The following is an 11330-nucleotide window of genomic DNA, read 5'->3' on the forward strand; positions in this document are numbered from 1 at the left end:
TTGGAGGCGCTGCCCCTCCTGGCCTCCTGTACAATGAGAGTGCACTGGACTCTCCATTCTCTGGCACCCACACACTGAGGGGGCCAATGACCTGGGTCTCACTCCTGAATCAGGTGGGAAATACGGTTAGCAGGAATGACTTCTTGGGCTTCTCTGCCCCAGGGCTCCAGGCCCGAATTCGAACTTACAATCAGCATTACAACAACCTGCTACGGGGTGCAGTGAGCCAGCGGCTGTATATTCTCCTCCCGTTGGACTGTGGGGTGCCTGATAACCTGAGTATGGCTGACCCCAACATTCGCTTCCTGGATAAACTGCCCCAGCAGACCGCTGACCGTGCTGGTATCAAGGATCGGGTTTACAGCAACAGCATCTATGAGCTTCTGGAGAACGGGCAGCGGGTAAGTGTGCAGAGGAGTGGGGGTCCCTGGGGAGGGGTCAGGACCTCAGAACCCTGGGCCCTAGCCAAGCACTGATGAAAATTCACTGCCCTTCTCTGAGCTCTGGTGTCCCTAGCTGGTCCCAGATCTGGGCAGGGTTCCGCTCTGAATGATAATGATGAGTAACATTTATTGAGCACTTACTACAATCTGGATGCTATTCTGGGTGTGTCATCTGATCACCTCATTGAATTCTCACCACCACCCTATGGGGTAGGGACTGTTAGCATTCCCACTTTACAGAGGAGGACACTGAGGCTCAGAGACACCGTAGGAAAGTGGACGATTTAAACTTGACTGTACCATGCTCTTGACTATAAAGCTGCCCCAGACGAAGGCTGTGAGAACATCTGAAGGATTTCATGTGGGTGCAGGGGAACCCAGACCAGAGTTGAACCCAGAGCCCAGCCCCAGACCTGATTCCCAGCTGGAGCAGTTGACAGCCTCGGGTCTTGCCCTAGGATCTTAGGAGAAGGATCTGTGAAGGGTAAATTTAGCCCAGCTCTGTCCCTGATTTCAGAGTTGGGTATCAGAGGCAAAGGCAGGCCAGACAGCATAGACCCCATTAGGGTGGCCACCTCCCAAGACTCTATCGTTACAGGCTGAGGGAGTGGGGCCTCAGCCCGTGGCACTGGGGGCCAGAGCCTGGACTGGACCCTCCATTCTCCATCCGCCTGGCCCCTGGCTTAGTCTGGTCTTCCTCTTACCTCCTCCAGGCAGGCACCTGTGTCCTGGAGTACGCCACCCCCTTGCAGACTTTGTTTGCCATGTCACAACACGGTCAAGCTGGCTTTAGCCGGGAGGATAGGCTTGAGCAGGCCAAACTCTTCTGCCGGACACTTGAGGACATCCTGGCAGATGCCCCTGAGTCTCAGAACAACTGCCGCCTCATTGCCTACCAGGGTGAGGGGTTGATAGGGTGAGGGGTTGATAGGCTGGAGGGCAGGAGGAGTCAGGGGTCCCAGGGTCTCCCAAAGAGTCAGAAGGGGCTATGGAGCACCACGCCCTGGGCCTGTCCTTCCTTCCCTGGGAGAAGCCCCCGCTTCCCAGCACACCAGATTGCTTTTTTAGGTCTTTGACTGTAATCCCTCAGGGGAGCTTGAAGAGGTGGGTTCTAGGGGCCCCTCACTTCATCTAGGATTCCAGAGGAAACAGGAGAGTCCCAGGCCAGTATGTACTGGGCACAGGAGACTGGCGTTGCAGCCTTGGCTCTGCTACTCCCTCACTGTGTGACCTCAGGCAGGTTTCTGCTCCTCTCTGAACATCAGCTTTAAAAGTGAGAGGGTGGAATTTCATTCTCTCTGAAATCACTTTTTTTTTTTTTTTTGAGATGGAGTCTCACTCTGTTGCCCAGGCTGGAGTGAAGAAGCTCGATCTCGGGTCACTGCAACCTCCACCTCCCGGGTCCAAGCGATTCTCCTGCCTCAGCCTCCCAAGTAGCTGGGACTACAGGCGCCCGCCACCATGCCTGGCTAATTTTTGTATTTTTAGTAGAGACGGGGTTTCACCATATTGGCCAGGCTGGTCTCGAATTCCTGACCTCGTGATCCACCTGCCTCGGCCTCCCAAAGTGCTGGGATTCCAGGCGTGAGCCACTGCGCTGGGCCTGAAACCACTTCTACCGCTAGGATTCCATGAAACTCTAGTCCCGGTGGCTGGGGGGTGGGTAGGAAGAGGGGGTAGGGAGGATTAGGGGATCTTCCCAGCAAGTCCTCTAGGTGTGTTCGAGTGGGAATGTGTAAGATCCTCACTCCTCTCTCCCCTATCTCCCTGTTCCAGAACCTGCAGATGACAGCAGCTTCTCGCTGTCCCAGGAAGTTCTCCGGCACCTGCGGCAGGAGGAAAAGGAAGAGGTTACTGTGGGCAGCTTGAAGACCTCAGCGGTGCCCAGTACCTCCACGATGTCCCAAGAGCCTGAGCTCCTCATCAGTGGACTGGAAAAGCCCCTCCCTCTCCGCACGGATTTCTCCTGAGACCCAGGGTCACGAGGCCAGAGCCTCCAGTGGTCTCCAAGCCTCTGGACTGGGGGCTTTCTTCAGTGGCTGAATGTCCAGCAGAGCTATTTCCTTCCACAGGGGGCCTTGCAGGGAAGGGTCCAGGACTTGACATCTTAAGATGAGTCCTGTCCCCCTGGGCCAGTCGTTTCCCCTCTCTGAGCCTCCGTGTCTTCAGCCTGTGAAATGGGATCATAATCACTGCCTTACCTCCCTCACGGTTGTTGTGAGGACTGAGTGTGTGGAAGTTTTCCATAAACTTTGGATGCTAGGTACTTAGGGGTGTGCCAGGTGTCTTTCATGGGAACTTCCAGACCCACTCCCCACCCTTCTCCCCTTCCTCTACCCGGGGACGCCGAACTCTCTCGATAGTATCGACAGGCTCCTTTGCCCTCTGGCTCCTGGTCATGTTCCATTATTGGGGAGCCCCAGCAGAAGAATGGAGGGGAGGAGGAGGCTGAGTTTGGGGTAGTGAATCCCCCGGCTCCCACCCTGCAGCATCAAGGTTGCTGTGGATTCTCCTGCCGGGCAACTCTTGCGTAATCATGACTATCTCTAGGATTCTGGCACCACTTCCTTCTCTGGCCCCTTAAGCCTAGCTGTGTATTGGCACCCCCACCCCACTAGAGTACTCCCTCTCACTTGCGGTTTCCTTATACTCCACCCCTTTCTCAACGGTCCTTTTTTAAAGCACACCTCAGATTACCCAATGTGAGTGTGTTGTCTTTTTCCTGCTGGACTCTGACCGATATAACAGATGGGAATTACTATCCCTAATGTCCAAACCTGCCTGCACATGCATGCCTCCCTGCACCCCTCCTCATCCTGGTACAGGGCAGCAGGGTGCTGGGTGTCATTTACCATCTGGACAGAGCCTACCAGTTGGGCTGAGGGCACCTGTCCTTTCAGTGCCTTTCTCTTCAGTGAGAGGCTTGGGGGGCAGGGACCATAGGCTGGCCTGAGCCGGCACACAGATGATGCCATGAGGGTACACAGCTGTGTCCTGGGCAAGGGGCCACTCAAAGGAGCAGGTGTCACTATAGGTGCCAGATGAGAGAGCCTGCAAAGGCACAAGGGGGAAAGAGTTTGTGTGATGAGATGGGACAGTCCCTGGAGGGCCTTGGACAGCACAGCCAGCTGCCGTGCCATACCTTCCACCATCACGGTTACAACTGAGCCACTGATTCAACGCTGTGGTGGTGCAGCTGTTCCCATCTGGGAGGGAAGGCAGCCCATCTCTGTTAGTTCCATTTGTCTTACCAGGCTGGGGTCATTCCCTCCCTCCCACCCTTTTTTTTTTTTTTTTGAGTTGGAGTTTTGCTGTTGTCACTCAGTCTGGAGTACAACCGCACCATCTCGGCTCACTGCAACCTCCGCCTCCCGGGTTCAGGCGATTCTCCTGCCTCAGCCTCTCGAGTAGCTGGGATTACAGACATGCACCACCACCATGCCCGGCTAATTTTGTATTTTTAGTAGAGAAGAGGTTTCGCCAGGCTAGTCTTGAACTCCTGACCTTGGGTGATCCTCCCACCTTGGCCTCCCAAAGTGCTAGGATCACAGGTGTGAGCCACCGTACCTGGCCTGTTTTTTTTTTTTTTTTTTTTTTTTTTTTTGGTCACAAAGGCTCAATACACATTTCTGAGTACAGCATCACTGTAGAGAAATGCTCCACACAGACACACATGGGTCAGAAGGAACTGGCTGCCCCTAAGGACGGCAGAGCCAAGGGAGTCAAGGGGGAACAGTCCCTACTCTCCCTAAGTATCCCACCCTGTCCTCAAGGCCTGAAGATCCTCCATCATCACGCCAGTGGCTTGTATACTAGAAACCAGCCCAGAATCAAAGGCCTTTCCAATCCATCCAGTACCTATCATGGGGCTTAGGCTGTGGAGTCTGATGGCCCCAGCTTCAAATCCTGACCCCACCACTTAGGACCTGTGTCTACCTAGGTATCTTGATAATCCTCAGTTTCCCCAAGTGTAAAACGGGGATAGCAGTGGCCCCTCCCCTGGAGGTTGTTGTGAGGAGTGAATGGTATCATATCTGTAGGTCCACAGAGAAGCCTGGTGTCCAGCACATAGACCCACAACAAGGGGCAGCTATTAACACTTTAGCTGCCTCTCCCCAATCCCAAAGGAGGCAAGCCTGTCCTCTGCACACACTGCAATCCCCACCTCTGTTCCTTTTTATCTTCTGTTATTTTCCAGCCTCCCTGACTGTGCTGGGGTCTTGCCAATGCCCCCAGGGGACTTCTTTTCCCCAGGAGTTCCCCAGGGTAGAGCACCAGAGGTCCTGCCGTAAATGTCTGTCTGCGTGTTCTTGACTGCAGATGAGTAAGATGCAGAGGTGCTGGGGAAGGCAGTGCCATCAGCAGGCACTGAGCCACCAGGAGGCCCAGTTTTGTCTTCCTGGCTTCTGGATGCATCATCCTGACCCCCCTGCTGACTAGACCCAGGCCCTCCCACAGCTGAGAGTGGTCCCCACCCCACTCCTTCCTTCCCCAAACAAGTTCCATGGAGCTCCTTTTCCTTTCCTGTTTTCTCATCAGCCGGAAAGATCTGGGAAATGTCCTGTGGTACATTCTAGGCTTGTTCCAACAGGCCCAGGCACACAGAAAGTGGGAGGCAATGAGAGGCTCCCAAATTCCCCCTATCCCTTCTGGGGAGGCAAGACAGAGTCAGTGGGGGCCTTTGAAAGCCAATCTTTGAACTATAAATTGTGCTTGGGCTTACAAGGACTTTGGAGCTTGTCAACAAGGTCTGGGCCCTAACAGCAGAAGGACTGTCCCTGACTGACTGCCCCAAGGAGAACAGACGTTCGTCACTTCCCTAAGCCCAGTGAGTCTCAGGGAAGGCAGATCCCAGTTTCTCCGCCTGAGCTCTCCTTGGCTGGCCTTTGTAGGATGAGGGCCGCTCCACGGGGCCTCTGACATTCCTGCTTGGGGGAGGTGCTGGAATCTCCCGAGTTGAATTCACATTACAAAGGAAGGAGATTAAGGGTGCAATGAAGGGGCAGAGACTCAGAAAAGGAGATTCAGGGGTCTGGTGGTCCCTGAAGAGGAGGGAGGGACTTTGTGAGGTGGCCCTGGGCCCCAGGAAGGCCTCCTGCAGCATGTTTCTGGGCAGGGCCCTCAAGCTTTGATTCTCCTGCCCACCACAGGGCTTTCTCTATAAATGTTCTGAGAGAGTAGCTCCAGCTGAGTCCAGTGTGCCCTTCCGACGCTCTGATGCCCAGGCTCCAATTTGCTTTTGCCCTAGTTCTCTGCCCGGTTTCTTGTTCTGAGCTAGGTCAGGCTAACTTTCCAAAGTCTCCCTCCTACAGATAAGTGACTTCATCGATGCTGGGCCTGGGTCCATCTGGTGCAGGGCAGGAGCCAGGAACAAGAGGGCCCCATGGTGCTTCTTCAGGACTGTCTTGGGGGCCCAGCACCTGCCAGTGGATGAGGTAGATGCCACCATCTGGCTTTGGGGTCGGTGGCTCTGTAGGGAGAGTGGCATGTCCCTGGTGCAACCTTGGCCCAAAGTGGACTGCCACTATGATGCAGACTGCCAGCAGAACAAAGACAGCGACGATGACGGTGACCACAGGCAGCCCGTCACCTCGAGGTTGTTCCCAGGTGCCACTTAGCACCTCCGGAAGCTGCCTCTGGGGCTCCTGCTCTGATGAACTGTTCACAGCTGGAGAAGGCCAGGAGTAGTGGCCAGCCTGGGAGGAGAGTGGCAGAGAGAGAGGGTGACATGGATGTATACACACAGAAAAATACCAAAATAGAAAGAGACAAACACCCAAAGGAACCTGAGGCAGGGGGTTGAGGGCGGGAGGGACCAAAGACAAAGACAGAAAGACAAAAAGTCAGAGTAAAGACCTGGAGAGAGGCAGAGAATACAGAGGTAAACCACATGGCAGCAGAGACGATAAAAGAAAAAGGCAGAAAAGGCAGAGGGGGATACAGAGAGGGAGAAAGAAGGAGGAAAGGGGAAAGAAAAAGGCACATAAAAACAGACAGAAATAAAGATAGAGACAGAGACAGAGAAAAAAGAAACAGACACAGGGAGACAAAGACATTCAGACAGGGACAAAGAGAGTGCTGGCTTCATCACAGTCCAGCGTATACAGTTTGGCCCCCCAAGTTTCCTCCCACTGTCCCCTCTTCCCATGTCTCCAGCAAAATTCCTAAATAGATCCTGTGCCCTGGGTCGAGAGTCTTGGCATGCCATGGGCTGCTGTCCCCACATCCTAGGCAGTGGGCAGAGAGCACCTGCTTCTTAAAGTCCTGGGGAAAGGGGGTCCTTGTCCAGCATTTTAGGCTCCCCTTACTCCCCACTCACACAGAAGACAGACAGGTGGTGCCCTGGCAGCGGGAGAGGTAGAGGTAGAGGAGACCTGAACTTAGAAGGCAGGGGGATGCCTCATCCCATAACTGTATCCCCGCCACCCTGCCGAGGTCTCAGCATCAGGTTCTGGGGTCCTGGAGGAGAGGGGGTGCCCAGTGTGGACTCCTGGCTCTGCCCAGGATGGATTGAGGAGACCCTGTGTCAGTCTTCCTCTGTCAAAGTCCCAGTGTTCTTCTACCAAAAGCTGGGGGCCATGATCTGTACCCCTGTCTGACTCCACCCTGCTGGGTATTGGATGGGGGTGGTGGCATTGTAGTGAAGGTAGCAAAAGGCAAAACTGTAAACCCTAGAGCTGAGGTCCTCACAGGCCCAGGAAACTTTTCCTCCCTAGCTTCCCCTTCCCAGATGGGCCATCCTGGAACAAATCTTAGCGGGTGGAGCCCCTCCCTCTAACCCTGCACCCTCAGCATGGCCCTCCCCATGAGTAGGCCAGGAAAGGCTTCCCAGGACAAACTCATGTCCTTTAGCCCCTCAATCCCCCTGTCCACACTATCCCATCTCCCACATGCATCCCTTTGCCTGTGGAAAAGCACACCCCCCTCCCTACCTTGCAAGCATCTCTGGGTCCCAGGCCACAAAGTTCCCAGGGCAGGGGGTGGGGAAGCAGCTCTAGATGTGCAGAGGAAAAGGGGAAGCTAAGGCTGGTGACAGACAGGGGGCCCCTGCAGGGAGTCAGCCCAGCCTGGCAGGAAGGAGTGAGCAGAGTCTACCTGGTGCATTGTCCGGGCCGGCACAGGGCTCCCTTGGGACTGGCAGCCAGCTGGGTAAAGGAGGGCTGGCCACCCTAACTCAGCCCCTACCCGGAGCTGCCACGTCTACGAGGCCCATGGGCACACACCCTGTGCACACACTGTCACCGCTCTCCTGTGCTTGCACTTCCTTCCGGGAACATCTGGGCTACCCTGGGCTCTGCCCTTAACTCTGATAGTACCTTAATCTTCCTCCTTGGCACCTCCTTTCATGCCCCCTGCCAGCTTCAGGAGCCTGGGTGTGCCTGCCCACCCCTCCTCCACCAGATCTCAGAAGCCTGGCTAGAGCCCCAACCCAACCTGCCCCCCACCAAGTCATGCTGGCTCCTCGCCTTAACCGTTTCCTGGAGTTATGGTCCTTTGATCTTTTCTTTCTAAATGCAGTATTTCTCTTTTCTTTTCTTTTTTTTTTTTTTTAGATGGAGTCTCGCTGTGTCACCCAGGCTGGAGTGCAGTGGCGTGATCTGGGCTCACTGCAACCTCCACCTCCCAGGTTCAAGCAATTCTCCTGCCTCAGCCTCCTGAGTAGCTGGGATTACAGGCGCCCACCACCATGACCAGCTAATTTTTGTATTTTTAGTAGAGACGGGGTTTCACCATGTTGGTCAGGCTGGTCTTGAACCCCTGACCTCGTGATCCACCCGCCTCGGCCTCCCAAAGTGCTGGGATTACAGGTGTAAGCCACCATGCCCGGCCTTTAAATACAATATTTCAAACACAATGGAAACTGCAGATACATTCTCTCTTTAATAAATACATAATAAGTCTCTAAATCTCCAAGCCTCAACCACCAGCTCTGTCTTCTCTCAATAGTTTGTCACATTTATTTTAAAATATTAACATTACAATGAAAACAGAAGCCCTCACTTCCTGACCTCTCCCCTCCTTCTCACCACAGGGATAAACATCTCATAGAATTTGATGTTTATTGGCCGGGTGTGGTGGCCCATGCCTCTAATCCCAGCACTTTGGGAGGCCAAGGCAGGAGGATCACTTGAGGCTAGGAGTTCAAGACCAGTCTTGGCAACATAGTGAGACCTTATCTCAACAAAAAATTTAAAAATTAGCTGGGCGTGATGGTATATACCCATAGTCCCAGCTACTTGGGAGGCTGAGGTGGGAGGATCACTGAGCACAGGAGGTCAAAGACCATGAGCCATGTTCGTGTCACTACACTCCAGCCTGTGCAACAGAGGGAGATCTCATCTCAAAAAAATAATAATAATAGAATTTGATGTTTATTATTCTCACACAAGGCATTGTTTTCCTTTTTTTCTTTTGGTTTTTATAAATGTGAATTCTATATTTCTTTGCATTTGCCTGGGTGCAATTTCATTTGAGAGTATGTATGTGTTTTAACATGTCCAAGTCACAAAAACTGCCCACCAATCTCTCCTCTCTCTAGAGACAGTTTTTTTTTAGCCCCGGCTAACTCTGTGGGACCACCTCATTCTGTCCGTTGCTGTGCACTCACCATTCTCCCTTCCAGTCTGGAGAGCCAGAGACACCCTGGGAACTCCCCTCCGCTGGAGTCTTGATCCAGGATGAAACAGAATGTAGCATCCTGGTTCCTTGTCTCTCAGCCGAGCTGTCCCACATCCTGACATCCAGGGCCCCCACTCAGACCTCCAAGTTCACTTGAGCCCAGATCCCTGGGCTGCTGACCTGATCTGCAAAGTGAGTGGGACCTATTGCTGGCTCACCTTGAAGCCCCTGGCTGACCCCCTCCCAACGGGATCAAAGGCTCTGTTCATCCTCTGCTTCCCACCTTGGTCCATTTAGACTTCAGCCAGAGGGAATCTGGACTCTGCCACAGGTCCTGAACTTCGGCCACTGCTATTCACCTCCTGCCTCCTCAAGACACAAGTGCCATTGCTCTGGCAGATACCTTCACTGGGGCTCCTGTCCCTGTATCCAAAAGCCCAATTTTTGATCCTTCTGATGACTACTTCTTCTCTTTCCCTCCCTCATTAATCCAGGATCTATCTCCTAAAGGGCTTCCGAGAGGATAATATGGTGGAACTTCTGGGACCAGACTACAGCCCCAGCCTTCTGTGTCACTTCTCTACCACTGCTGTGAGCTGCCCGCCCATTCCTGCCGTCTAAACCTTAAACATCTGTTATAGCTTAGGTCAAGTGTGGCCTCCTCTAGGGACAAATTTTTCAGCCCTGTACTTGAGTAACTTGCTTTCTTTTCCTTAAGCCTTACAGCATAATGTTTCTTACCTGCTCCTAACATTTGTCACACTTTGTCTTATGTAACAGGTGTGTGGGAGCTCATTTTTCCAGGAACCATGTCTCTTTTTTTTTGAGACTGAGTCTTGTTCTGTCACCCAGGCTGGAGCGCAGTGGTGAAATCTCGGCTCATTGCAACCTCCACCTCCTTTCCATCTCTCCGGGGGAGGGTAGAAGTGGCTTTGCTGGCCAGAGGAAGGCAAAGAGCAACCCTTCTTTCACTCTGTCGCCACCAAAGCCAGGCAGGCTGAGGAGTCTGCAGCGGGAGCTGAAGGACAGGGGCCTGTGGGAACACCCTGAGCAGGCCAGAGTGGGGTTGCCATGATAGACTCAGGGCAGGTCTGAGAGGCGGCTGACTTTTGAGGTCATCGGAAACTCTGGGCTAGAGTTGGGTAAGTAAGGAGCAAGGGCTGCTTTCCTCTACCTCACCCCACTTGTAGCCTTGTAAAAAGCTATAGGTCTGTAAGGAGTGTGAGGTTTCTTTTTAGGGTAATGGAAATGTTATAAAATTGATTTTATTTGGGGTGGGTGAACAACTCTCTAAATATATAAAAACCACTGAGGCAGCCGGGCGCGGTGGCTCATGCCTGTAATCCCAGCACTTTGGGAGGCCGAGGTGGGTGGATCACAAGGTCAGGAGATTGAGACCATCCTGGCCAACACGGTGAAGCCCCGTCTCTACTAAAAATACAAAAAATTAGCCGGGCGTGGTGGCGGGTGCCTGTAGCCCCAGCTACTCTGGAGGCTGAGGCAGGAGAATGGCGTGAACCCGGGAGGCAGAGTTTGCAGTGAGCCGAGATCATGCCACTGCACTCCAGCCTGGGCAACAGAGTGAGACTGTGCCTCAAAAAAAAAAAAAAAAAAAAAAAAAAAAAAAAAAACCACTGAGGCTGGTGTGGTGACTCAGGCCTGTAATCCCAGCACTTTGGGAGGCCGAGGTGGGTGGATCACCTGAGGTCAGGAGTTTGAGACCAGCCTGGCCAACATGGTGAAACCCTGTCTCTACTAAAAACACAAAAATTAGCCAAGCTTGCTGGGGTGTCTGTAATCCCAGCTACTCAGGAAGCTGAGGCAGGAGAATAGCTTGAACCCAGGAGGCGGAGGTTGCAGTGAGCCGAGATTTTGCGGCTACACTCCAGCCCGGGCAACAGAAGGAGACTGTCTCAAAAAAAAAAAAAAGCCACTGAATTGTGCACTTCAAATGAGGATGGGTGAGAGGGTGAAGAAGGCATCCACCTGGTAGGGAAGGAATGGGAGCAGAAATGGGAGCTTGGTTACTGAAAGGGGAGTCATCCAATAAGTAAGTATTTAAGGATCATGGGAGTCAGAGAAGGGCCTTAGAGACGCTACTCCCTAGCACCAACGAGCACACTGACAACTCAGACCTCGGTTTCTTTCCTTTGAAAATATTTGTTTTTTTGAGACAGGGTCTCACTCTGTGGCCCAGGCTGGAGTGCAGTGGCATGATCTCGGCTCACTGCAAGCTCCACCTCCCGGGTTCCCGCCATTCTCCTGCCT

General features: G+C 53.3%; 2 protein-coding genes across 3 annotated transcripts in view; one reads left to right on the top strand and one right to left on the bottom strand.

Annotated features, from left to right (window-relative positions):
• The window catches only part of STING1 (stimulator of interferon response cGAMP interactor 1), a 7288-nt gene extending 4144 nt beyond the window's left edge, over window positions 1–3144 (top strand). For both annotated transcript variants that reach the window (XM_030828299.1, XM_030828306.1), the window contains 3 exons: window positions 163–401; window positions 1157–1343; window positions 2220–3144. In XM_030828299.1, coding sequence (XP_030684159.1) covers window positions 163–401; window positions 1157–1343; window positions 2220–2413 — 620 coding nt within the window. In that variant the 3' untranslated portion in view covers window positions 2414–3144. The remainder of the gene's footprint in view (window positions 1–162; window positions 402–1156; window positions 1344–2219) is intronic.
• A 1809-nt stretch (window positions 3145–4953) lies between these two features.
• SMIM33 (small integral membrane protein 33) lies at window positions 4954–7665 on the bottom strand. The gene is made up of 2 exons (XM_030828310.1): window positions 7539–7665; window positions 4954–6139 (listed from the first exon to the last, which is right to left on the bottom strand). The coding sequence occupies exons 1-2, from the start codon at window positions 7545–7547 to the stop codon at window positions 5750–5752; spliced, it is 399 nt and encodes a 132-aa protein (XP_030684170.1). The 5' UTR covers window positions 7548–7665; the 3' UTR covers window positions 4954–5749.
• Window positions 7666–11330: the final 3665 nt, after the last annotated feature.

The sequence above is a fragment of the Nomascus leucogenys genome, chromosome 2 (assembly GCF_006542625.1).
Source record: "Nomascus leucogenys isolate Asia chromosome 2, Asia_NLE_v1, whole genome shotgun sequence".
Lineage (NCBI taxonomy): Eukaryota > Metazoa > Chordata > Mammalia > Primates > Hylobatidae > Nomascus > Nomascus leucogenys.